Source organism: Bos grunniens, chromosome 15, assembly GCF_055505025.1.
Source record: "Bos grunniens cultivar Pamir isolate PY7600 chromosome 15, Bosgru_T2T1.0, whole genome shotgun sequence".
Lineage (NCBI taxonomy): Eukaryota > Metazoa > Chordata > Mammalia > Artiodactyla > Bovidae > Bos > Bos grunniens.
This window is the reverse complement of record NC_141179.1, coordinates 29,689,441-29,714,577: the sequence shown is the minus strand read 5'-3', so window position 1 is coordinate 29,714,577 and position 25,137 is coordinate 29,689,441. Positions and strand designations below refer to the sequence as shown.

General features: G+C 41.8%; 1 protein-coding gene across 10 annotated transcripts in view; it reads right to left on the bottom strand.

Annotated features, from left to right (window-relative positions):
* KMT2A (lysine methyltransferase 2A) overlaps window positions 1-25,137 on the bottom strand; it is a 78,058-nt gene that overhangs the window by 5,047 nt on the left and 47,874 nt on the right. For 9 of the 10 annotated variants that reach the window (XM_086339517.1, XM_086339511.1, XM_086339513.1 and 6 more), the window contains 20 exons: window positions 24,553-24,726; window positions 23,764-23,874; window positions 23,391-23,464; window positions 22,587-22,780; window positions 22,126-22,232; window positions 21,145-21,282; window positions 19,969-20,127; window positions 19,601-19,718; window positions 19,403-19,481; window positions 18,181-18,341; window positions 16,769-16,954; window positions 12,319-16,555; window positions 11,561-11,641; window positions 10,599-10,663; window positions 9,184-9,354; window positions 8,199-8,273; window positions 2,672-2,850; window positions 2,412-2,515; window positions 1,016-1,099; window positions 412-541 (listed from right to left, as the gene is read on the bottom strand). In XM_086339517.1, coding sequence (XP_086195643.1) covers window positions 412-541; window positions 1,016-1,099; window positions 2,412-2,515; window positions 2,672-2,850; window positions 8,199-8,273; window positions 9,184-9,354; window positions 10,599-10,663; window positions 11,561-11,641; window positions 12,319-16,555; window positions 16,769-16,954; window positions 18,181-18,341; window positions 19,403-19,481; window positions 19,601-19,718; window positions 19,969-20,127; window positions 21,145-21,282; window positions 22,126-22,232; window positions 22,587-22,780; window positions 23,391-23,464; window positions 23,764-23,874; window positions 24,553-24,726 — 6,627 coding nt within the window. The remainder of the gene's footprint in view (window positions 1-411; window positions 542-1,015; window positions 1,100-2,411; window positions 2,516-2,671; window positions 2,851-8,198; window positions 8,274-9,183; window positions 9,355-10,598; window positions 10,664-11,560; window positions 11,642-12,318; window positions 16,556-16,768; window positions 16,955-18,180; window positions 18,342-19,402; window positions 19,482-19,600; window positions 19,719-19,968; window positions 20,128-21,144; window positions 21,283-22,125; window positions 22,233-22,586; window positions 22,781-23,390; window positions 23,465-23,763; window positions 23,875-24,552; window positions 24,727-25,137) is intronic. The other variant, XM_086339518.1, reaches the window with a different exon arrangement.

The window sequence follows — 25,137 nt, the reverse complement described above, 5'->3', positions numbered from 1 at the left end:
GTTTTCTGATGTGACCTTAGCCACTGACGAACAAAGTTCCTTCTGGTAAAATTTCTGGATTTCTTGCATCTTTCAGGATGCTTCCATGAGAAATTCCTAGATTATGGGCACTGGACCACAGGTTTATTAACGTCTCCACAAGAGAAACCTGTGGCAGGAGAAACCTACAGCTTGTGTCACAATGTGCTTTCGATCCTGGGATCCATTCAGACAAATCTTCAAAGAGTATCTTTGTGTGCTAATCCCTACAGTGGACTGGGCCCACCACAAATTCAGAGATGTTAAAGTGTAATAAAAACCAGTGTCTAATTAATAAAATATACTAATTTCTCTGGGATCTAGGGACCATCTTTGTAGGTGATGGCCCCTTCTAAAACGAAAAGAACTGGAGAGTACAAGTGTGGGACTCACCTTGCTGTCATAGTACTTCTCTCGCTTGTCAGTCTGGATGGAACGGATGACGTTGCCAGCATACTCAATCACCATCTCACCTGCATCAATGTTTCTCTTACAAAAAAGACCCCGGCCGTGGATGGGAGACCTAGGACATAAAGATGGAAAAGACATCAGCTGCCGATTCTGCAAATAAGGTTAAATGTGTGAATACATGAATAAAATCTTCAGGTCTATGAAGAGATTTATTGGTCTCTATTTCTATTGGTTCTATTTAATAGAATCTATCGGCCTCCATTTCTCCAGGAGAGACAGATACTTAGGAAAGAAAAACTGGACCCACCTGATCTGAGTGAATATACTAATCATTCTAACAAATGGCCAAGGATTAAAGATTTCTCCATTCCGTAACCCACTAGAAGTAGCAGTACATTAATGCCCACTGTGTTAAATTCCTTGTTCAACATAAGGAGCTCCAGGATCCCAGGACATCAGGTTCAATTAGCAATACTGACAGAAACCTCACTTGCTGAATGAAGGAGGTGACTTCAGCATTTGGTCCACTTTGATTTTGGAAAACTTCATTAGTTTTCTAGAATTCTTTCTATAATTTTCGCCATACCTGTAGACACCAACTGCCTCCTTAGAAGTCTTTTTTAAGTGCCGGAAACGCATGGGCATTGGTAGATCCATACTAGTTGCCCTCCTAAAGAAAGAAGGCTCGTTATTAATAAATTCTCTTTAGGAAATCATCAGTTTTGAGTCTTGGATTGAACAGTCCTAGACCATATGACTACACTGTGTGTTCAATGCTAAGTATAACAACTGCCTTATAAAAATGTATCATTGCGTAGTTGCTAAGTCATGTCCCACTCTTTTGTGATCTCATGGACTGTAGCCCGCCAGGCTCCTCTGTCCATGGGATTTCCCAGGCAAGAATACTGGAGTGGGGTGCCATTTTCCTATTCCAGGGGATCCTTCTGACCCAGGGATCAAACCCGAGGCTCCTGAATTGGCAGATGGATTCTTTACTACTGAGCCATGAGGGAAGCCCACCATATAAAATTATGCCTATACTATGTTATATATGAAGTCTACGGTGGTACGCCCAAAGCTGACAGAGTATACCACAGTTGAATAAAATATACATCTTTTAGTTATTTGAGTTTCTCCTCTGTTAACATATTCCTCTCTCTTTGCTAGCCAGTTACTGCTACTTCAACACAAACTATATTCCTCTTCTTAAATATTATTTGGGATATTCTGATCCAAGCAAAACTGGAAAGAGGGAAGCAAAGAGTATTTCTTTTTTATTTTTTAATATAGTTGATTTACAATGCTGTATTAATTTCTGGTGTATAGCAAAGTGATTTTACTTTATATTCTTTTACATATTCTTTTCCTTTATGGTTTATTACAGGATTGAATATGGTTCCCTGTGCTATATGGTAGGACCTTACTGTTTACCTATTTATATATAGATATATAGTAGTAGTAGTTTGGATCTGCTAATCCCAGACTCCTAATTTATCCCTACCCTCTTTGGAAAATCCCATAGACAGAGGAGCCTGGTAGGCTGCAGTCCATGGGGTCGCTAAGAGTCAGATAAGACTGAGTGACTTCACTTTCACTTTTCACTTTCATGCACTGGAGCAGGAAATGGCAACCGACTCCAGCGTTCTTGCCTGGAGAATCCCAGGGACAGGGGAGCCTGGTGGGAGGCCGTCTATGGGGTGGCACAGAGTTGGACACGACTGAAGCGACAGCAGCAGCAGCGGCTGCCTTTCCCTTTTGGAACTGTAAGTTTGTTTTCCATGTCCGTAAGTCTGTTTCTGTTTAGTAAAATAAGTTCATTTGTATTGTCTTTTAGACCCCACGTAATATAAATGCTATCGTACGGTATCTGCCTCTTTCTCGCTTCACTGACTATAATCTCTAGGTCCATCCACATTGCTGCAAATGGTATCGTTTCACTCGCAAAGAGTATTTCTGGTGACCCCACTCCACTCCAGACTTACCGAGCTGACTTCAGCTGCACCTCCTCCTCTTCCTCGTCATTGGGGTTGTACTCAGGAGGCTGCCGGTGTTTAGAAGCCAGGAAGTTAAACATGTCAAAGGCTGACTTCCTGGAGCCAAAAGATTAAGATATGTTTAGAGAGACAGTTTAGTAGAGCCAGCGAAGGACAGTGTTAACAGGAAGTCTCAGAGGTTAAGTGGGAAAATACACCAGTAGACAATAAAATCAGGACCCCAAATTGCTTAAGGACAAGAACAGAACTTGCCTCAGGTGGACTTCAGCCCTGGCTGAGCCATGAGGGTTCAGTGGGGGCTCATTGGCCTCCTCTGGTTTGTGGAAACGGAATTTGTAATTCCTACAGTGCTTGGCACCAGACAGTTGCTCAATCAGGAATACAACAGCGTCATGGAGAATCCCCAGCATCCGCAAACCGTTCACACCTGTAGGATTGAAGGCACCAGGGTAGTGAGGAGCCCAGCCAACAGAAGCCACATACAACCACAGAAATGCCTAAGCTAGGGAAGAACTCTGCCAGCGGCTGCTCAAGAGTGAATTATATAAAGACGAGCTAGAAATGAGCATTAGGTAGCCAAAATAATAATGTGGCTACAGATCCATATGGAAAACACTTGTGACAGAGAAAAAAGCATGCCATCAAATTCTGGACTATGTTCCTTTCTATGTTCCTATGTACATGGGAAATGCTGTGTTATTTCATTACACGGGCATAATGACCATGAATTATGAGATGAGGCAGGAATTACTAGCCTCATCTCAAGGAAAGTAAATCTAGATTCACACCTAAGGTAACCTAGCTAGTGTGACAGGATTTGAACCTTGGACTGTGTAACAAAAATGATTCCATTTTTGTTTATAGCTAATGGAGCACCTGAATTCTATAAGTTCATACACATACACACAGGCACCTCACTAAAATTTATAAGGAATGTTGGTAAACCCTAACACAGAACTCTCTTCCATGTTATTATGGTGAATGAATGGAGAAACACACAACAGCCACTTTGTTTTACTCTAAGTCTTAATTCATTAATGAGCACTTATTTCTTTTTATTTTATAAAAAACAACATTTATGTAAGTCTGCTGGCATAGATGGTCAAATGCTTTCTGAAATTATTGTCTTCCTCCATTAACAAATGGGACAGAGTAATAACTGCCATCCCTCTTTTTAACACTAGCAAATAGCTAATTAAGTAAACAGTATTATTTCATTTACAATGATTGGTTTTGGTATTATTAATAGATAACAAAATAATAATGGTATCTGTTGTAGACAAGATATATATTTCACAGGCCTAACTGTGCTAGAACACATGTAATTCCGATGGAATACATGTAATTCCAATGGACACATTGCTTAAATATAAAGCATATTTTTAGAGATGTAACCCTAGTGTAATTTTGGGGCCTTATGTTATGTCTCAAAGGATATCTGTGTTTAAATGTTAACAATCACTTCTAGGAGGTGGAACCTCATCCTACCTTTGAATTTGTTATTGTGGTAGTTAGTTTTTTCAACTTGTAAAATTTTACATCTTGGATAATTTTTCTAAAAAGGGAAAAATTATTATTAGATGCCTAATTTCCACTTAAGAGAATTTCTAAGGGATATAATTTGGTTTTAGAAGCAAGCAGAAAGTTAAGTCTCCAGATAAGCAACATTCTTATGATAAAATTATTGTTCTTTTTTTTTCTTATATGATATTATACATGTTTTAATGCCATTCTCCCAAATCATCACCCCCCTCCCTCTCCCACAGAGTCCAAAAGACTGTTCCATACATCTGTGTCTCCTTTGCTGTCTCGCATACAGGGTTGTCGTTACCAAAATTTATTGTTCTGATTATAACTCAACCTATACAAGTATAAAACACAAGTTGACAATATAAGAGCTCAAGCCATAAAAGGCAATGACAAACATTTTAAATGTATGTATTTATTTATTGGGCTGCACCAGGTCGTAGTTACAGCACGTGGGATCTTCAGTCTTCACTGTGGCACGAGGGATTTTTAGTTGCAGCAGGCAAACTCTTGGCTGCAGCATGTGGTATCCAGTTTCTGACCAGGGATCAAAGCTGGACTCCCCGCACTGGGAGCACAGAGTCTTAGCCACTGAACTGCCAGGCGAGTACCACTTTTTTTCTCTAAAAACACTGATTTTCCCCAAGAATTTCTTCCTAGGAGTTTTAGATTCCTATACATTCTGACAGAAAAAGCCATTAAAAAGATACTTATGGGTATTTTCACAAAATGCATTTTAAGGTTTAGTCTGAGTGTTTAGCTCTGCATTTACTAGAGGGCTTACAATGAGATTAGACATTGTGTCAATAACAGGAAAAGAAAGATGATTTATGCATGGTGCCTGGTCTCAAGGAGCCCTTGGCAGAGGGAGATATATTACGTATACAAACCTCGCAATGTGAAAGCAACCAGATAAATGTGTAGGATACAGGACACATGTGTAGGATACTGTGGGAACAACCTAGTCTCTCGTGGGCGATTCGCTTACTCATCCAACAAATATTTCCTGATCACCTGCTCTATCACCCACATTCGTTCTATCCACTGTGGCAGAAAGAATCTTGGGAAAACAAAGGTGAACATAACTGGAAGGTACCTGAGACTGGAAGGTCTCAGTTTTAATGTCACCTCAAGAGACGCCTTTCCTGACCACTCGATCTAGAAAAGACTCCCTGCCACCAAGTACCTACCCTTGTATCAGAGTCTTTCGTCACTCCATTTTATCTTCTTCAGAGCGCTGACAGCTGCCTCTAGAATATAAGCGTGTGGGGACAAGGACCAGGCAGTAGCCTGGGAGATGGAGACTGATGGACAGGCTCTGGACTATGGAACACAGAGATCAGTGTGGTTCACTCCCAGCATCTGCTACTTTGTTTTCTATGTCTGTGTTTGCTAAGTTGCTTTAGTCATGTCCGACCCTTTGTGACCTTATGGACTGTAGCCTGCCAGGCTCCTCTGTCCATGGGATTCTCTAGGCAAGAATACTGGAGTGGGTTGCCATGCCCTACTCCAGGGGGTCTTCCCAATCCAGCATTTCCTGCAATAGCAGGTGGGTGCTTTACCACTAGCGTCACCTGGGAAGCTCTGTGTCTGTGGGTCTATTTCTATTTTGAAGATAAGTTCATTTGTATCATTTTTTTTAGATTCCACATGGTGGCACTACTAGTAAAGAACTGGCCTGAAATGCAGGAGACCTAAGAGATGTGGGTTCGATCCTTGAGTTGGGAAGATCCCCTGAAGAAGGAAATGGCAACCCACTCTGGTATTCTTGCTGGATCCCATGGACAGATGAGCCTGGTGGGCTACAGTCCATGGGGTTGCAAAGTGTCAGACACGGCTAAGAAACTTCTTCACATGTTCACAGCACATTCATAAGTGATATCATATATTTGTTTTTCTCTGTCCTCTCTTCCCTCTTTAAACAAAAATATTATAAAGAAAATTCCTCTAGGTACTCATTCATTTTCCTTTCTAGGACCAATTTGAAAAGAGATTGTTAGAGAGGTGGCTAGATACAGAACAGCCAGAGTGAATGGAAGATTAATTAAAATCTGTAATTGTAATTGTGCTTGAAACTGTGTGATATATTTTTATACTGCCTAAATTTAATTTGAAATCTAATACCAATGAATCTATTTCAACTTTAAAAAGAAAGTGTAACAAAAACACAATGAGACATCATTTCATACTCACTAAGATGTCTATGATCAAAAAGACAGACACTAACAAGTGTTGACAAGGATATGGATATTGGAATCACTGTATATTGCTGGTGGAAATGTAGAATGGTGATGCCACACTGGAAAACCAATTTGGCAGTTCCCCATAAAGCTAAGTACAGAGTCACCACAGACCCAGCTGTTCCACTCCCAGGAGCAGAATCTTACATGTATCATCAATATTTAGTTCAGAGTGACCCTGGGAAGAGGCCATATAAAAAATTTTAATTATAGTTCACCCAATGACCACCACAGTTGGACAGAGCAGAATCTATGAACCATATTTTGTTGCCCCCAAAATATCTCCCTCACCGATCTAAAAAACAAAAAAGACGCTATCCCCAAAGTAAAAAAGAAGGCAGCCCACAGAATGAAAGAAAATATTTGCAAATTACATATCTGATAAGGAATTATTATCCTTAATATACAGAACTTATGAAACTCAACAACAAACAAAAAAACACCTTACGAAGAAACAAAGGACTTGAATAAACATTTCTCTAAAGAAGATATATAGATGGCTGATAAGCAAAAGAAAAGATGCTCAACATCTCAAGTGATTAGGGAAATGTACAGAAAACAACAAGTATTGGTGAGGACGTGGAAAAATTGGAACTTTTGTGTATCACTGGTGGGAATGTAAAATGATATAGACACTGTAGAAAAGAGTTTGGCCGTTTTTCATAAAATTAAAAATAGAATCACTGTAAGATCCAGCAATTCTACTTCTGGGTATATATCCAAGAGAACTGAAAGCAAAGTCTTGAAGAGATCACTGTACACACATGTTAATAGCAGAATTATTCAAATTATCAAAAACTGGGAAGCAATCTGAGTGCCCACTGATGGATCAATTGATAAAGTAAATGTAATATACATTAAATGGAATAATATTCAGCCTGAAAAAAGAAGTTCTGCAACATGCAAGGATGCACCTGGAGGACATTATGCTGAGTGTACTAAGCCAGGCACAAGAGGACACTCACATGAGGTGCTTCAAACAGTTAAAATCACAAAGATGGAAAGAAAGAATAATGGTGGGTACCAGAAGTTGTAGGAAGGGGAGAATAGGGAGTCAATGGTTAATGGATATAGAGTTTCAGTTTTACAAGATGAAAAGTTACATGGACTTCCCTAGTGGTTCAGTGGTTTAAAGAATCCGCTGGCCAATGCAGGGGACATGGGTTCAATCTCTGGTTTGAAAAAATTCCACATGCTGCAGGGCAGCTAAGCCCATGCGCCACCACTAGTGAAGCCGCGCGCCCTAGAGCTTGCTCCACAAGAGAAGCCACCACGATGAGCAGCCCGTGCACCGCACCCAGAGAGGAGCCCCCACTCGCCACTAGAGAAAGCCCACACACAGCTACGAAGATCTGGTGCGGCCAAACACATAAATAAACAAATAAGATGAAGAAAAGTTAGAGAGATGGATGGTGGCAAGGGCTGCACAACAAGGTGGCTGTATTTAATCCACTGAAGTGTATACTTACAAATAATTTTAAAGTATTTCTAATTTAAAAATTTTGTTATGTGTATTTTACTACAATAAAAATTGTAAAAAAGGAATAAAGTACTGAGGTGATGTTACAGTAGAGAAATCTTGAAAGAATTATATTAAACGAAAGCAGCCAGGCACAAGAGGCTATGACCTGTATGATTCATTTCTGCAGGAAATGTATGAGTAGGTGCATCGAGAGACAGAGCAGAGGAGCGGCTGCCAGGGGCTGGGGCTGAGGCATGACCACTAATGGGTATGGGGTTTCTTGTAGGGATGATGAAAATGTTCTGCAATTATACAGTAGTGATGGCTTGCACAGCTCTGTGAAAACACTAAAAGCCACTGATTTATATGCTTTAAATGGGTAAACTGTGTAGTATAAGGTTTATATCTCAATAAAGTGTGAAAAATGATTTTTTTTAAAAAAGGAGGATGATTTTTTTTGGGGGGGGTAGAACCACCCCTGTAGCTTACAGTTACAAGCTACCAGAGGATACTGAAACAGGCGGAAGATGACCTCTGTAGCATTACCTGCAAATGAGAGCTGCTTCAGGCGGGCGTTGGACCGAGCCTCCTGGACTTTGTCTGTCAGCGACTTCCAGGCATCTGTAAGGAGGTAAGATACTCGGTTTAAGTGTCGCTCTGCGATGGACCTGAAACTACCACAACACTGGTAGTTGATTATACTGCAATTAAAATAAGAAGTTGTTTTTGTTTTTTTAAGATATTCAGTCAAACATCTCAATACCAATGTAGTGAAAATATCCCCTGCTAAATCAGCTTTGTGTTGTTTTCTTAGTTTAAATCAGTTCACTGAATAAGAATGCTGGGAAGGTGTCCCACCCAGCAGGGCTCCTTTCTATTACAAAGGATGCAAAAGCAGTGAGGAGATGCCTGTCTTCTGAAAATGACCCCTGATCCCCAAGCACTCACTTCCCTAGAGGGTAGTTCAGGTCCCAAACCTGAATATGTGGTATGAACTCTGCTCCCTGTACCCCTAACCAACACAATAACAGCAGCAATGGTTAACCAGGACTGTGGGAAGATCACAACCTCTCAGCTCCTTATAATTAAGGGGTTTAACCAGAAAACCTTCACAATCCCTTCCACCTCTAACTTGAGTCTGTGATCTCTCTTCCCACGCTCTGCATGTAATACATCTTACATAGAACTTGCACTCTTATTTTTTTTTGTTCGCTTTACAGATCACTTTTTTTAGTCACCCAGGCCTGAATCTTCAGTCATCTTTGACTCATCTCTCTCTGCCCTCTACATCCAAGCAGTCATGAATGTGTCCGTTCTTCCCTCCTTTGCTTTCCTCTCCTTCCAGAAGTGGACTTTCTTACCTGACATCTCTACTGCAGCAATACTCTAACTAGGGGCCTCTTGCCTTCTGGTGTCTCCAGTCCACTCTGTCATATGCGGAGCTGCCTGCATAGATGGCGCTCCTACAGATGAAGTGTAGCCCCGGTTGACAGAGCCTGCGCTGTCAGCCGACCTAACGTAACCCACGCACCTTCAATACTTTCTGCACATATCTGAAAGCCATCATCACTTGAAATTTCAAAAACAAGTCCTTTCTTGGGCTTTTTCTCAGCAATGCTTTCTTTCCGCTTCTGTTCTTGCTGGAGCCAAAGCATCAGTGGAGAGCTGAAATTACTTTCTTCCTCTTCCGCCGTTTTAGGTTCTGTGAGGGAGAAAATGGGGGCCAGAGTGGATGCCACAGCACACACATACTGAGTCCTTTACACACGTCATCTCTAAGCCTAACAACATTTCACAGCTGGCTTCATCATTCCCATTTACAGATAACACACCTGAGGCTCAAAGAAGCGGAGCAGCTTGCCTGAGGTTAGAGCTAGAAAATGACAAAAACAAGAATATACACACATATTTTTATGTGAAGTTATATTGTCTCTCTAGTGAGTTTCTATAATCACAATCTAACTGTTTTACACTAAGTAATTGCCTTCAATAGAGTCAAAGCTAAAAAATAACAATGGTTAACATGTGTGAGGAATGCTTCCAGGAATTTTCTAAATTAACTCAGATAAACCTCGGAACAATCCAGTGAGGCAGGTGTCATTATTATCTTAATTTTAAAGGTGAGAAAACTGAGAGGGAGAGAGGTCAAGGAATCCAAGTTCGTACAGCGAATGTGGTAAAGCTGGGATTTCCACCTACATGGCTCCAGAGTCTGCACTCAGCCACCACCTCTCATACTGCCCACTGACACAGAGATGTGTCAATCCCCTCCAGGAATCAGCAAATAAGCAGAATGTGACTACTGCCCAAACCTTATGCCTAAGCATTTTCTCTTCCTGGTTTTCTTCCAGGAATCCCCTCAAAGGAAAAGGGCAAAGACTTATATCCAGAGCTCTCTAGTCTTGAAGTAACTACTTGTTTATCAATGAAATGTATCAGGACAGATGAAGTGCTAAGGAGATGTATCTGGCTATATTATATAATAAGAGTGGTTCTTGGTTTTCACTAGTGACAAGTAAAGGCTGAGGGCAGCTCCTTGTGAGCTGTTTCAGCCACACTGCTGTTACAACAAGCAGGGCAGTCGAGTCTTTACAGTGTACGTCTTAGTCTGCTGTCCTTTGGTCAATGACCACGTTTTTTAGAGTTTTAACTTCTTTTTCCTTTAATCTAGAAAATCAGTAGGTGGAGAAGGAGGTTTTTTTTTTTAACATTTAGCTATTTATTTGGCTGTGTGGGGTCTTGGTTGTGACGTGCGGGATCTTTAGTTGTGGCCTGTGAGGTCTTAGCTGCGTCGTGTGGTATCTACAGAGTTCCCTGACTAGCGACTGAACCAGGGCCTCCTGCATTGAGAGCACGGAGTCTCAACCACTGGAGAAGTCCCAAGGTGATTCTTACAGTGCTTCTGGCTTTGAAATTCTGATTCTAACATGTTACCCACCCACATACCTGAATTTTCTGGTTCATGTGCTGGATTCTGTGTTGTCTGAATCTCAGGAAGAGCAGCCACTTGCCTACATGAAAAGAAAACCAAACAGGAGATGCAACGCCAGCGAGTTCTTCAATTCAAAGATAAAAACTGTCAACAACCTGCCATTCGGCTGTCAGTTACACCAGACATGAACCACAGGATGCTTTGTGTACAACCTGCCGAATGGATACACCACCACACTACTGTATGATACACAACATCAACTATCTTTTGAGAGATTCTTCCCCAAACACTGACATTAAGTTTCTGCTTTTGGAACTGTAGATTGTGTTCTTGAAATTCTTCTCATACCCTTAAGTGTCAGAAAAAAAAAAAAAAAGACACTCGTTAGAAGCAGTTCTGGAGTTGCTTAAGTGAGCTAGCTGGTTTAATTAAAAACAAAATCAGGCTGCATGAGCCAGTAATCCACACCAATTTTCACTTTTTAAAATTAAATAAATTGTGCAAACAATCCAGATGGAGATCAACAGGAGACTAGTTAAATTACTGTAGTGTCTACACAATGGACCTGGAGACAGTCATTAAAAAATGAAGTGGCATAGAAATATGTATACAATACAATATAATTAGGCAAAGCAAACAAGTACAGAATGGTATGTACAGCATTATTCATTTTATGTAAAAAGGTATGTACACATTCATACATACACCCTGTAAATCAATATGTACAGATATGTTGGCATGAATGAAAACAAATTACAAGCAATGATTACCTCTAGGCAATAAACTGGGAAAGGGGTAAGCAGGATGAATGTGGAATCTTCATCTACTATTTAAGTAATTCTATGTTGTTGTTTTTTAACAAGCATGTATTAATTCCATTAAAAAAAAAATCAATACAAATCAGGAAGGACTGTTTTCTAAAATGAGGTGGACAGAGCTGAGGGTTTCATCTTAGGGAACTAAGTTTTGTACTCACGCTGCAGGCTGCCCACACTCCTTCTGTGGTGACTGCTCCACACTAGCTGTATCCTGCTGCTCAGCCTCTGCTCCTGGAGTCCTGGAACAGAATCGTTTGGATCTCTTCAGGAAAAACAAGAGTAAATATGTACCCAACATGGAGGTCAGTCTAAAGAAATGACTCCACCAGGATCACATAAAATGTATGGGCTGGGAAAACTAACCTGTGGTGATACAGGTCAGTATGTCTAACCAGCCAGTGAGGAGGGGGCACTGACTGAAGGGAGGGCACCGTGGCCTTCTGCGGCCTTCTGGAACACTAGGAATATCTTATATTATGATCGAAATGGCAGCCTTGTGGGTGCATACCTAGGTAAAAATTCATTTGTGTACTTTACGTATATCTTAATAATAATGTTTCAGAAAAGGACACCAGGAGGATCTCCAACAGGTGGTTTTGCCCTCCAGACAGGAATAATCATCCCTTAGTCTCCTAACTGAGCCTCAGCAAAAAGAAACATGAGCAAACAGTAGCACTGTTCTAAATCAGAGCAGAGAGTGATTAAAGATGTGGTTCTGTTCACGGGACAAACTGCCATGAATGGAACTAAATATTACTCTATAAACTACCACTGTGAGAAAAAAAAAAAGCCCAGAAAACCTGAGTAAAGCAACTTGGGCAGAGGCGTGTCCCTCCCAGAAGACCACTTCAACAGCCTCTAAGCCAGAGCATGAAATCCCTCAGACCCCGCGGAGCCAAGGTCCGCAATCTCTCACCCTGTGACTGAGGTCTGGGGTGTCGTGTTGGCTTCTTGGTCTGGAATGTGTGCTTCAGAAGAACTGGTCCGCAAGTGGGAAACTTTGTGCTTCTTGCCACTCCCTTTGTCCAAAGGCAGCTGAATCCGTTTGATTTTTGGTTTGGGTTTCGTGGGCCCCGGCACTGAGGGACTCACTGACCGCTGTCCGGAGGATGGGGAACCCCCTGGAGAGGCTGAGCTGGCTTGCATAGCTGAGGGTAAAGCCTTGTTCTGCTCCAGGCCGATGGGATTAGGAGCATCTACTGTCTGGGTAAAGCTGGATCCCTGGGATCCTGGAGCAGAATCAAGATCCCGTTGGGAAGAGAGAACCCCAGTTTTGCTGGCGAGGAGCTGGTTCACATGGTGGAGCTGATAGTGTTCTTCTGCTTCCCCAGAAGGCGAAGCAGCTGTGACACCCGCTGTCTGGGTAGAGGGGAGCACACAGATGCTGGGTGCAGCCGTCATCGCGCCCGTGGAGGGAGTCTGTGACGTCCCCAGTGGTGGAAACATTCCTGAACTTGGCGGTAAAGCCACAGGCTGGTCTTGAATCCCCAGGCTCTGCTGGCTGGCTTTGATTAGAAGATTGCTTATGGAGCCGATATCCGGTGTACCCAGCAACCTGGGGTTGGTTAACGCGACGTGTCCTGGAACAGATGCACTACTTGTGGGGGCGGTGGTAGTTTGCATGGATACAACGTTCAGGACGGAGGAACCGGAGGCCAGGCCAGACACGGGCCCTGTGGTGAGGTGGCTGGTATCCTGGCTTATGGTGGCAGTGCCTGCCGCCGGGGCAGTGGTCCCCCCCACACTCTGCGGTAGCAGGGGTGCCTGTTCAAAATACATAATGCCAGATTTAGACCTTTTTATGATGTTGGGGACAGTTCGGTGAGATGAAGTATTCAGTGACCCCAAGTCTAAGAGATTGGGATGATTCGGAAGTTGGGAGGGAGTGAAGTTAATCAGTGTCATGTTGGAAACCACGTCTGAAGGGGCAATGTTGGAAGGGGTACTAGAGGGGGCAAGTTTCTTATTCTTTCGGGTCTGCAGGCGAGATATGGGTCTTTTCTTGAGTCCAGAGGATGGAGTGGCTACCGTGGTACTGAGGTCTGTCCTCTGGCTGGCTTCTGAAACCAAAAGCTGGGGGTCTGGAGAAGGCTGAACCCCGATGAGTAGGCCCGAAGGACTGCTGATGTTGGGGGGGAAGCTACTCTGAGTAGCAGCGGGGAAGGAATGTAAGTGCTGGTGATGAGACATGGGGAGCAAGCCTTTGGTAGCAGGAGGGAACAACGACTGAGAGGCTGGCAGGTTCGGGTTGAGTCCTGTGGTGAGGGTGAGACCACTTCCCATGGGGCCCAACACGGACGTGTTTGTCTCCATCACACTGGGTGCTGAACTTACAGACGAGGTCAGCTGGATTTTCTGGGTCACTCCATTCGGAAGGGTTTGGAGGACGTAGAGTGGCTGCATGTTCTGGTTAACAACAATGAGTTTCTCAGTGGCTGGCTTCAGGTGGGGCGGAGTGGTCTGGACAGCGGCATTGGAAATCTGAGACGGGCCAGGACTGTCAGTGGAGTTGGGCGCGTATTTCTGATTCTGGATGGGAACGGTAGGGGAAACGGGTACCTGAAGGCCAGGGGTGTTGCTGTTTCTAGTTAAGTCCTGATTGTTGCCATGACCTTGCTCCACAGAGCCACAGGGAGGGCTGGAGATGTGGTCCGCATCCATGTGACCCTGGATAAAGTGGTCGGGAGTCATGTGGCCCTCGGGACTGGGATCTACTCCTGGACTCAGCAGGGAGGAGTCGCCTTCAGAGGAAGCTTTTTCTGTGATGGTTACTCTCTTCTCTCCTGAGTCTGAGATCACGGCTAGCCTACTGGAGTTCTGGCTAGGGACCGTGGGACTCCGGGTGGTCAGGACGGAGAGATCTGATGGCAGCTCTAAGGGCAACTCAAACTGCTCCTCCGCTGAGATGGAGGAAGAGACACTACTGTCCACAGGCTCTGTCGTTGGCAACTGCTGGGAAAACACTTCAAAAAGACCCATGTCTTTTTCACGATTGCTGTCAAGACCCAAGCCTTCACCAAGGTTGAGGAGTTCTGACGAAGAGGACTCTGGGCTCTCACCCAAAGCCTGCATGGACGGAGTATTCTTTAGGACAAAGTCCATAATGTCCGAGGGCAGGATGTTCCCACAGTCGTCACTGTTGTTGTTATCCGAATCTGACTTCAGGAGCTCGGTGTTATAGGTGTCCAGCAAGTTTTTATCTGAAGGGGTGCTTGTGTGGACCCTGCGGCTCGACTCCAGCGAGCTGAGCTGAGCCTCCAGGGAGTCCTGCCCCGGTGCTTTCACTCTGCTCACGGCGTGGCAGTTATCCACCTTTGGCTCATTCTTGTGGCCAACTGAGCTCTTAATGACATGTTCCTTTTCCCCAGTGTCTTCAGGCCGATCCATCTTCAAGTTCTCTGTTCCGTTTTCTTTACTGTTTCTTTTTGGAATCTGGCTGCTCTTCCGAGTTGTGGCTGTGACGCTGGTATCACTCTCTGTCCCATCGTCGATGCCATCCAACTGTGAGATTTTTGGAAGATCACACTGTTCTTCCTCCCGAAATAAATTATGGGGTGTCAGCCGTTCCTCTCCACCTGAAGAAATCACTGTCCTAGAGAAGTTGTAATAGTATAAGTCGTCTTCATCTGAAGTGCTCAGGTCATCTGCCCCGTCCACCTGTCCTTCAGCGGACCTCTTGCCTCGCTTCTTCCCAGTTGAGCTGCTGTAAAATGGAATGTCTTCTTCGCCATAGGACCTTACTCCATAGAGTGGGGTGAGCCCAAAGAACATGTTAGAGCGTGCCCGGGCACTGCGGCGGGGGTATCTCCTCTTGAAAGAGCCATCTTCCTGAGGTTTGGGGCCATCCGGAAGCATCAGGTTTCTGTCCTGTACTGGAAGATTCTGATAGTTGTTACTTTGAGAATCCTGGGATGACGTATTATTGGGGCTTGGTTGGGCCACAGGACCATCTCCTGGGCTTTCTGAGGCAGAAACTGGTTCTGTTGGAGACACAGACTCTATCTGCAAAGGGGAAACGGGACTACTTTCTTTCAGGGTGTTCTTGGACTGACCCTCACTCTCCATTTTTAGAGGTGTCAGTGTTACTTTAACTGTGCGTTTCCGGGGTGTCTGTAATTCCTTTGCAGATCCTTCCACTTGCATGGATGGAGCTTTGGGGACTCCTGGAATAGGATGGACTTTGTCCCCAGTCTTCTCAGAAGAAACATTATTACATGATCGTTGCCCCATGAAATCAGGAGTCAACATTTCATCAACAAACTCTGGCTTTAGGTTTCCTTCCTCACCAGTTGCCACCTGACCAGGTTCCAAGAAAGGTTTACTGGAATGCTTTTCTTTGAAAGTTTCTTTACAAGATTTTTTCCCTTTCTGTCTCCTATCTCTGGAGCTGGCTCCCACGTGTTCATTGATAATGGATGATCTGCTGCTCACTCCAGACAGCTTCAAGGTTTTGACTTCAGCATCTTCATCGGGATTGGGGTTTGCTGACTGATTGCCATTTGTCTGTTGGTCTCGCTCGTTTCTCTGCCCTCTCAAATGGAGTGGTGGGAAGGGGAGGCCCTCTTTAGAAGAAAATGGCACTGAAGAAAGGTCAGCAAAAGTGCCCATTTTATTAACATTTAATTCTCCAGCTGTTGCATTATGAACCTGCGGAGCCAGTTTCGGAATGCCAGGGTAACCAACATTATGGGCCGATCCCTCTGAGTTCTTGGAACTCGGCATTTTGGTCTTCTCTCCCTTCAAAGAGGAGCTCTTGGATGTCAAGTCTGAAGCACTGGAATGCTTCGTTTCTAAAGATGAAGAGCCATCCAAGTGACTGGTTTTAGTGCCCACAGTAACCGCTGTCCTTTGCAAATTTGAAGAGGTGGGAGTGTTCTGCCCTAAATTAGCATTAGAATTCAGTGGCCCTAAGACATGATCGACCGCTTTGGCACTTGACTCCAGATCCGCAGTGGCCCCTGTGGTGGAGACAGAGGAGACACTGTTCCTGGAGTAAGTGCTCCCAGTTCTCATCGGAGACATTATCCGGAGCTTAGACCGCTGGGGTGACAAGGAAGAAGTACTGTGACGCCTGGAGCCAATGCTTCGAAGTCCAGAGGAGAGTAAAGGGTCACCCACTGTGACTATTTCATGAGTGGTTGGGGTAGGGCTTCCTAAATGAAAGAGAAAAAGTAACAAAATCTATTACAGATAGGATAAATGTGTTGCAGTCTCTGGTTTCAATGACTTGGCTATGTATGTTAACAGGTAACAGAAAATCAACATTTTCAATTGGCAAACATCATTAAGATAAAGTTTCCTGAAAGAACTACAAACTAATCTTGAGCTGACCTTGTTGGGTCGAGTAGGTCAGTGAAGTCCTTTACCTGCAGAAGGCAGTGGTCTACAGCCAGGAGATCTCTGTGTTGGAGAATAGCTGGGTGTTCGAATCCTAGGGACCTTTGAGATGACGTGATAGAAACAGGAACCAGAGGTTTGGGAATGAGGAGGTCGATCTGGTGATGGAGGACTTACAATTTCTGCTGTGTTTTGACTTTCCTTGGGTGAAATTTCTGTGGCAAGAAATAAAAACTCTAACTAAAAAAGTTTAATTAAAAACAAAAAATCAAACAAATGAGTCAAGAAAAAGCCAGCTATTAGATAAATACCAAAACAGAAACAAATGCCACCTTACAAAGCAATGCCTTTTCCCTATCCTTCAATCACAGTATTCCTCCAAATCAAATTCAACTTCCAACTTTTTTGCAAATAAAATGAAAAGACAATCCTCAGAATAGGAGAAAATATTTCCAAATGAAGCAACTTGATAAGGTATTAATCTCCAAAATACACAAACAGTTCATGATGCTCAGTACCAAAACAAACAAACAGGCATTTCTCCAAAGACACACCGACGGCAAACACACATATGAAAAGATGCTCAGCATCACTAACCATCAGAGAAATACAAATCAAAACTACAACGAGATATCACCTCACACTGGTCATAATAGCCATCATCAGAAAATCTACAAACAATAAATGCTGGAGAGGATATGGAGAAAAGGGAACACTCCTACACTGTTGGTGGGAATATAAATTGGTACAGCCACTATGGAAAACAGTATGGAGGTTCCTCAAAGAACAAAAAACAGAACTATCATATGACCCAGAAATCCTACTCCTGGGCAAATACCTGATAAAAACCATAGTTCAAAAAGATATGTGCACCAGTGTTCACTACAGCACTATTTACGTAGTCAGGATATGGAAGCCACCTAAGTATCCACCAACAGAGGAATGGATAAAGAAAATATAGTACATATATACAATAGAACATTACTCAGCCGTTAAAATGGAATGAAACAGTACCATTTACAGAGATGTGGATAGACCTAGAGACTGTCACACTAAGTGAAGTAAGTCAGAAAGAGAAAAACAAATATTGTATCACTTATATGTGGAATCTAGAAAAATGGCACAAATAAATTTATTTGCAAAGCAGAAATAGAGACACAGAGGTAGAGAACAAACCAAAGGGGGAAGGGCGTGGGATGAATTGGGAAATTGGGATTGACATATATACACTACTATATATAAAAGAGATAACTAATAAAAACCTACTGTATAACACAGGAACTCTACTTAATGCTCTGTGGTGATCTAAATAGGAAGGAAATCTAAAAAAAGATGGGGGATATATGTATACCTATAACTGATTTCACTTTCATGTATGGCAGAAACTAATACAATATTATAAAGCAATTACATTCCAATAAAACATTTTTTAAAGAGTAACCTGCAAAAGACGGTGGACTGTGAGCGATGGTCCTGTTTTCATCATGTTCAACAGTGCTGTTGATATCTGGCTCCACCACCGGGGGACGGCACTCGACGATCTTGCACGTGTACACGCAGCGCTTGCGGGCGTCCGTGGTGCTCCAGTACACCCGAGAACACCTGCACGCAGATGGCCACGATCACCGTCAGTGAGCGCACAGACGCAGGTACCGAGGCTGTCAAAACCTCTTCTCAGCCAAGGTTCCCTGGCCTCCTGCATTTACAGAATTTAGCTTTCTTTCATGGATTCTTATTAGAGAGTCCCCTAGTTAGGGTTTTCTGAGTTTTTTGAAGTTCTTGATTTTTTTTTCTGGCCCCTTGAAAACAGCATCAAATTTTTTTTTATTGTGTTGTAAGCAGGGGAAAAATTAGTAAAATATCCTAAAATGCAAAGAAAAAAAAACCCACTAACTATTACAAGACATAGTTGTGGGCCTTCAGGAAGGGATAACTGGCCCACAATGTATACAAGTGAGGAAAGATCACACCTGACATGTTTCCTTTGCAAGGAAAGTCCCATGACACAAGAGAAACATAACTGCTTTAAATCAGCTAGATGCTGGTGGACCCTACTGCTTTACACAAAGGGCTGCCAGCTAGACGTGGAGCAGAGACTGCTGAAAGAACTGAAATGCAGAATAAACTGGCATATACATAGAACAAATGAGACTCCAAAGGGGAAGAGAGAGAAAGGGAATTTTAAATTTATATTGCCAGTTTGCTACAGGTTTAGACAATTTGCTGCCTGTGGGAGCAAATTGTTACTATAAATTCTTAATGAAGAATCTGATTGTTATTGTGGGGGTTTATATTTTCAGAAGCACCGATAAAATGTAAGATGTAAAAGGAGGACAGAGGCATAAGGTGTTTGATGCCTGACAACAACTGGACTTATGAACTGAGGTGAATGGAATTTAGTGGATTCTTAAAAGAGACTGACCTGGTGTTTTCTAGGTTTTATTTGGAAATGATTCTGAAATTATGTCAATTCTTTCCTTCTACAATTGGATCTAGCTGACATAAAACGATACCTGAGTCTCAATCTACAAGATGTTGCAAACAAAAAAAAAGCAATTACTTAAAACCTGCTAACAAGTATGGCTCTACATCAGATGACCCACTTACTGCCTCAGGGCATTCATGTGGTAGGGCTGCTGTCTTCTCTCCACAGAGTTACTTACTGATATCCAATAGGAAAGAGCTTATCCTCACAGTCAGAGAGATCATTCAGAATCCCTAAGCAGTCAATTGTCATGGAGCCTGAGTAAGGAAAGAAGAACTGATTAGAGGTGACTATGAGAAGGCCCACTTTGTAACTGAAGACTTAAGTACCTCAATGACACAGCCAGCCTCCCCGACAACCAAGGCCCATGTCCTACCAATCATCATGTGGATATTTTCTGGTTCTAATCCATTGAGAAACTTCCTTCTCAAGCTGATTCCTTCAAAGTCCACAAACACTCTTCTAAAAACTTCAAATCCATTCTCAGGAACCACCTTAAATGAAAGGCCAGGGTAGCTGTTAGGCTCTCCCTTTATACACTATTCTCAGGATATTGACTCAGCGGGAAAGACAAGGCGTATCTCTAAATCACTCTTCTGTTTCACTAGCAGGGCCTTTGATAATTCTCCCAAGAGAAGGTGATTCTAGGAGCACCTAGTAGGAAGGTGTAATACAGCTCACCACCTTGCTATTAATATCTTCAGCCTCTTTTCCCAGAGAACTCAAAAAGCAACTAAAGCTCACCTCGCCTTTGATCAAATCCCGATGTCGTTGGCAATACACTTTTTTATCATCCAGAAACACACAGTTCTTGGCTCGGGAACACATGAAGTGATAGTTGCTGGTGCAGGATGTAAGGCAGCAACCCACAGTGGCTCCTGGCTTTTGGCAGAATTCACATCTCTAACAATCCAGAAAGAACAGAGCCTGAGTCAGACTTTCAGATGTTTTAGCCATTCTCCATCTTCTCTACAGAGTCACCCCATTCTGGGTTTCCCACAGTTCATTTTGTTATTGTAATCTGCTGAATTACAGAGAAGTGATATGAGCCATAAAGCCTCCTCTATAAATCCTTTCTTTCCCACAGCCCATGGGGCCTAGAATGATTAAATTTAAATATGATGATTTGCTTTAGAACTTGGATCAAAACAGGTTTTTCTAAGATGCACAACTGATTCAGAGAAAACGAAACTCTGAACATCATTGTTAAAAACATTATCTTGGAAGAAAGCTATTATAGCCAAAAGAACTCAGTTCTAGAACGATTATACTAGTCAGAAACATAGTGGTTCTTAATTAGTAGGCTTAATTGATGAATTTATATGATGCAAAGATTTTCTTCAGCCAGGCTGTATGTTGCCACCTCATTCTGTCACAGTCACAATCTGGGTTCCTCTCCAGGGAAGACTTTTGCTTTGTGCCCTCCACACATTTTACTTATGTTTCTTATGCATGTGCTATTTTTGTTGCTTTCTGATAATCCTTCATTTTCTCCCCTCCTTCAAAACACAGCTTTAAAAATTCTACTCCTTCATGGCCTTTTCTGCTTACTCTCAGCTGCTACTAATCATTTTCCACAGCCCCTCTTTGTATATGTACTTTGCGGGTTTATCCTAAGAAGCCTCAGAGTGCTGATTCAACTGGAACCTTTGAGGTCATTTTGTCTAAACCACTTAAATGAATACCTTTCCTGAGCATCTGAATTATCTCTCTAACCAGATAAGACTATTTCCTATTTCTTTTGCACCCATCTTCCAAGGGTCAGAATAGCAATCTGCCTACAATGCACACCAATATTTGCTGCTGGCTAAACCATTCTGAAGAAACCAAGAGAAACATCAGCGAGGCAGCACTGAGCCTCAGAAAGAACATCTGGAAACTGAGAGGGAGTCCCCGTGACATTCACCCACAAGTTCTTACCAGCTGCTTGCCCCTGATCACAGCCATATGCACATTCTTTAGTGATCCATCATCGTCTTCAAACACTTCTGCTGACCACAGAGCGCAATTTACATGTGTCCATTCATTCTGGCCAATGTAAAGCAAACGGCCAGCATCCTATGAAACAAAGAGATTTCCTTTTTTCTTTAAAGAATGTAACATCAAATAGGGTTTTCCTTGGTATTGGCTTTACCTGAGTCAGGATAACTTCAGTAAATCAATTCAAATTCTTTAACTCATGGGTGAGAACAAAAATCACAATTCAAAGTTTCTTTTCACTTTTCAACTCTTTACCTTTTCCATAGACTAGAAATAGTTTATAAACATAAAGAATTTAAAACTAAGCAATGTGTTAAGTTTATAGAAGTGCCCACTGACTTCTTTAAAACCATTTTTCAAAGCCAGTTCTCTCAGCTTGCATTAAAAATGTTTTTTAAAAAAATTATAAGCTTACTATGTGCCAGGCAGGCCCTACAAAAGGCTTTACATACATTATTTCCTTTAATCTTCATAACCATTCTGAGGTAAGAATTACTATCCTTATTTAAAAAATGAAACTGAGGGTCAGAGGTTAAGCTCCTTGCCAAGGTCAACAAGTAGGCGGCCAAGCACAGAAGTGAATCCAGGCAATCTGTCAGAACTAGGAATCTTAACCACATTGCTAACTACATCAGACACAGTTATTTAACGTGGAACTTCTATTCTATTGACTCTCATAAAAGTCTTTTTTGAGAAACTGCCTATAGACGTTTATGAGAAATCAGCATATTAATATAAGGTAAGTCATCTTTTAAATCAAGTAAATCAGTTATAGAAAAAAATCCTAAGTACCACAAACTAAGTGACAAATATTCATTTTATTCATTAAATAAAAAGTCTAAACTGGTCACCAAGTTTAGACAGAAATAGTTCATCATGGGTTAGTCTATTAAGCACAACTCAGTGCACCAAGGTACTTACATTAGCACTGTCGTCACCATACGTCAAACACAATGCACACTGTCTGTTATCTTCTATGCCTGGGGGTGGGTTCAGTTCCGGACTATCTTCTCGACTCCTATCAGTACCTTGGAACCCAAAAGACATCCAGTTAAAACTGTTAACTCCATGTCTGATTACCAGTAAAAAAGAAAACAATATAGCTTAAATAGTCTATAGCCTATGAAACACTTTCAAAGTAATGCTATCTTACTATCTGCTTTCTGTTACATTGTAACAGAAATGAATACAATGAATACATTGTAACAGAAACTGATACTTGTATCAATTCTTTGGTAACATTCCAAGTGAAACAAAAATGATTTTATTACCTTTAAGGATCACCTGAAAGTTTCCCAGTATGGAATTACATTAAATTTAGATTCACAAAGTCAATCATTTGCACTTAGAAATGGATAATATGTCTTCATTTGGTGTCTTACTCAAAATTGGTGGTGTAGGAGGATGCAGAGGAGTTGGTGAGTCTGGTTCTCCAGGCCCTTTAGGTTTGGGAGCTGGAATGATTTTCTTCATTAAAGGAGGCTGCTCAGTGTGGCTGTTTTCCTCTCGCTCCTGCCACTGAGCATAATTATGGTCAAGTGAAGGTGGAAGCACTGCGTTTGGTAACATCCCACTGCTGGAAAGAATCAATTCAACAAGTATTTATTGAACTCCTACAAGATACCCAAAACTGAACTAAACAGTCAAATTCTTGATATCATCAGGTCTTGAGACTGTGCAGTATATAAGAACAAATCACAGAATTTGGAAACTGCCTACACAGGACTTTATTATTTTTAAAAATAAAATCCTGATGTATTGTGACTCTTGGTTAAACTTCTAGAAACAAATGATAACCCTGAAAATCAAAAGGATTTACTGGAATAAATAAAAGTTTAAGGTTAAATATGGAGAATCAGAAACCGCTGAGAGCATCATTTGAAGCAAATAAAATAGAACGTAGTTATAATTAGCCCAATTACTAGGATATATATATATATATATATATAGGACATGTACTGTACATATGCCACAAGTTCCCTAAAACATAACAAATACATAAAGAATAAAAGAGCAACAGATTACAATAAACAGTAAATGTTGTCTCTAAACCAGCAATAAAAAGGCATTCAACTGATTAATCTTCAATAATAAAATTGAGTCTAAAATAAAACCTCAATCTAAAAATTTAAGAAAACTCAGATTTCTGATGAGGAGAAAAAAAAGTAATAACTGAATGTACTCACTTGCTTGATACTTTATTTGGCTCCCAAAACCTGGACTTTTTGACACTGAACCATGGAAAAACACGTTCCATTTGCTAACAGAGAAATAAACAAAATATAAGCATGTGACCATTCATTTGGAAAGCACATAAAAACTAACAACTTCACACCAGCTTCTTTGTCAATATAAGGATGATTTCAGGCCACACCAAGAGAAAGTCCATCCTCTCTGGGACCTCACCAATCTCCTCCCAAAAAATCAGAGGAACTAATTAAACCAAAATAATTTATACACATGGCAAAGCAAAACACAGACAAGAACAAGTCTGTTCTGTTCCTGGGGTAACAACTCACAGATTAAGTATCAAAGACATGAACTATTAATATCATTCACCCGAATAAAGAAGGACTTGACCATGCTGTTGGCTTTTTTAATCTCTGGCTGCCCTCCATCTGAATTAATGGCTGCTTGAATGATCTTCACGATATCGTCGCTGAACTCCAACTGTATACAAAAACAAAGTATTAATTATTCATAGAATAGTATGCTCTCAAAATCACTTCCTCATCCAGCAAAGAGATCCAACAGAAAACGGACACCCTAATATAATATGGTATCATTTCTCTTTAGTGGAGGCCTCTGGGATTTAGTTCATAGTTAACTTGCAGCAATCAGGAGATGCCAGACTAATAAGGCAAGAATGCAAATAAGTTAGCTGCATAATGGTAAGTTATCCATACTGGGCCATGATTTTTCACTTAGACTGAAATGAATAAACAAATGAACAATGGATATGAGACAACAGACAATCATTTCCTACACATTCTTCAAACCATAAAATTAAAAGACTTCTATCTTCAAATAAACATCCAATGTAAAAAGACACATTATTCAGGTGTATCTCATAAGAGGCAAACCCGTTATCTTCACATTAGCATTTCTGCATAAACAGTGTTAATATAAAAATAACTTTAAAAGAACTCAGATGAAAGTCAAATCAAAAGACAATACCCTCTCTATCATAACCCATCTTCCAAAACACAGAACTAAAACAACACACATATTTTTATTTTTTAATGCTAATAAATTGTCTTTTAGTGCTAACATCCAGCCTCACCCCTAGAAAGACTCAGGAAGCTAAACTGGCACTGGAAATTTGGGTAGTTTGCTGTATAGACATACCACAGACGTGTAGTTCCCTTGGTCCATTTTCCTCTTGACTCCTTCCAGATCTAAAGGCTGTTGATCTTCCTGTTTGCTGACCTCAGTGAGCACTGGTGGATCAGGTCCTTCTGGGGAGCTACGAGAAGGTATACTCTCCTCTGTCTCAGGATTTAAGTCCGGAGGTTTGGCAGCCTGTTGTCAGGAAATATGTTTATTTTATCTAACACTGAAAATGAGGTATACCCATGGAAATTCTATTTAAAAAATGAATAGAGACTGGAAAAGCAAAGACATCACTTTGCTGACAAAGGTCCGTATAGTCAAAGCTACGGTTTTTCCAGTATTCATGTACGGATCTGAGAGGTGAACCATAAAGAAGGCCGAGCACCAAAGAATTGATGCTTTCGACTTGTGGTGCTGGGTAAGACTCTTGAGAGTCCCTCAGACAGCAAGGAGATCAAACCAGTCAATCCTAAAGGAATCAACACTGAATATTCATTGGAAGGACTGACACTGAAGCTCGAATACTTTGGCCACCTGATGTGAAGAGTTGACTCATTGGAAAAGACCCTGATGCTGGGAGATTGAAGGCCAAAGGAGAAG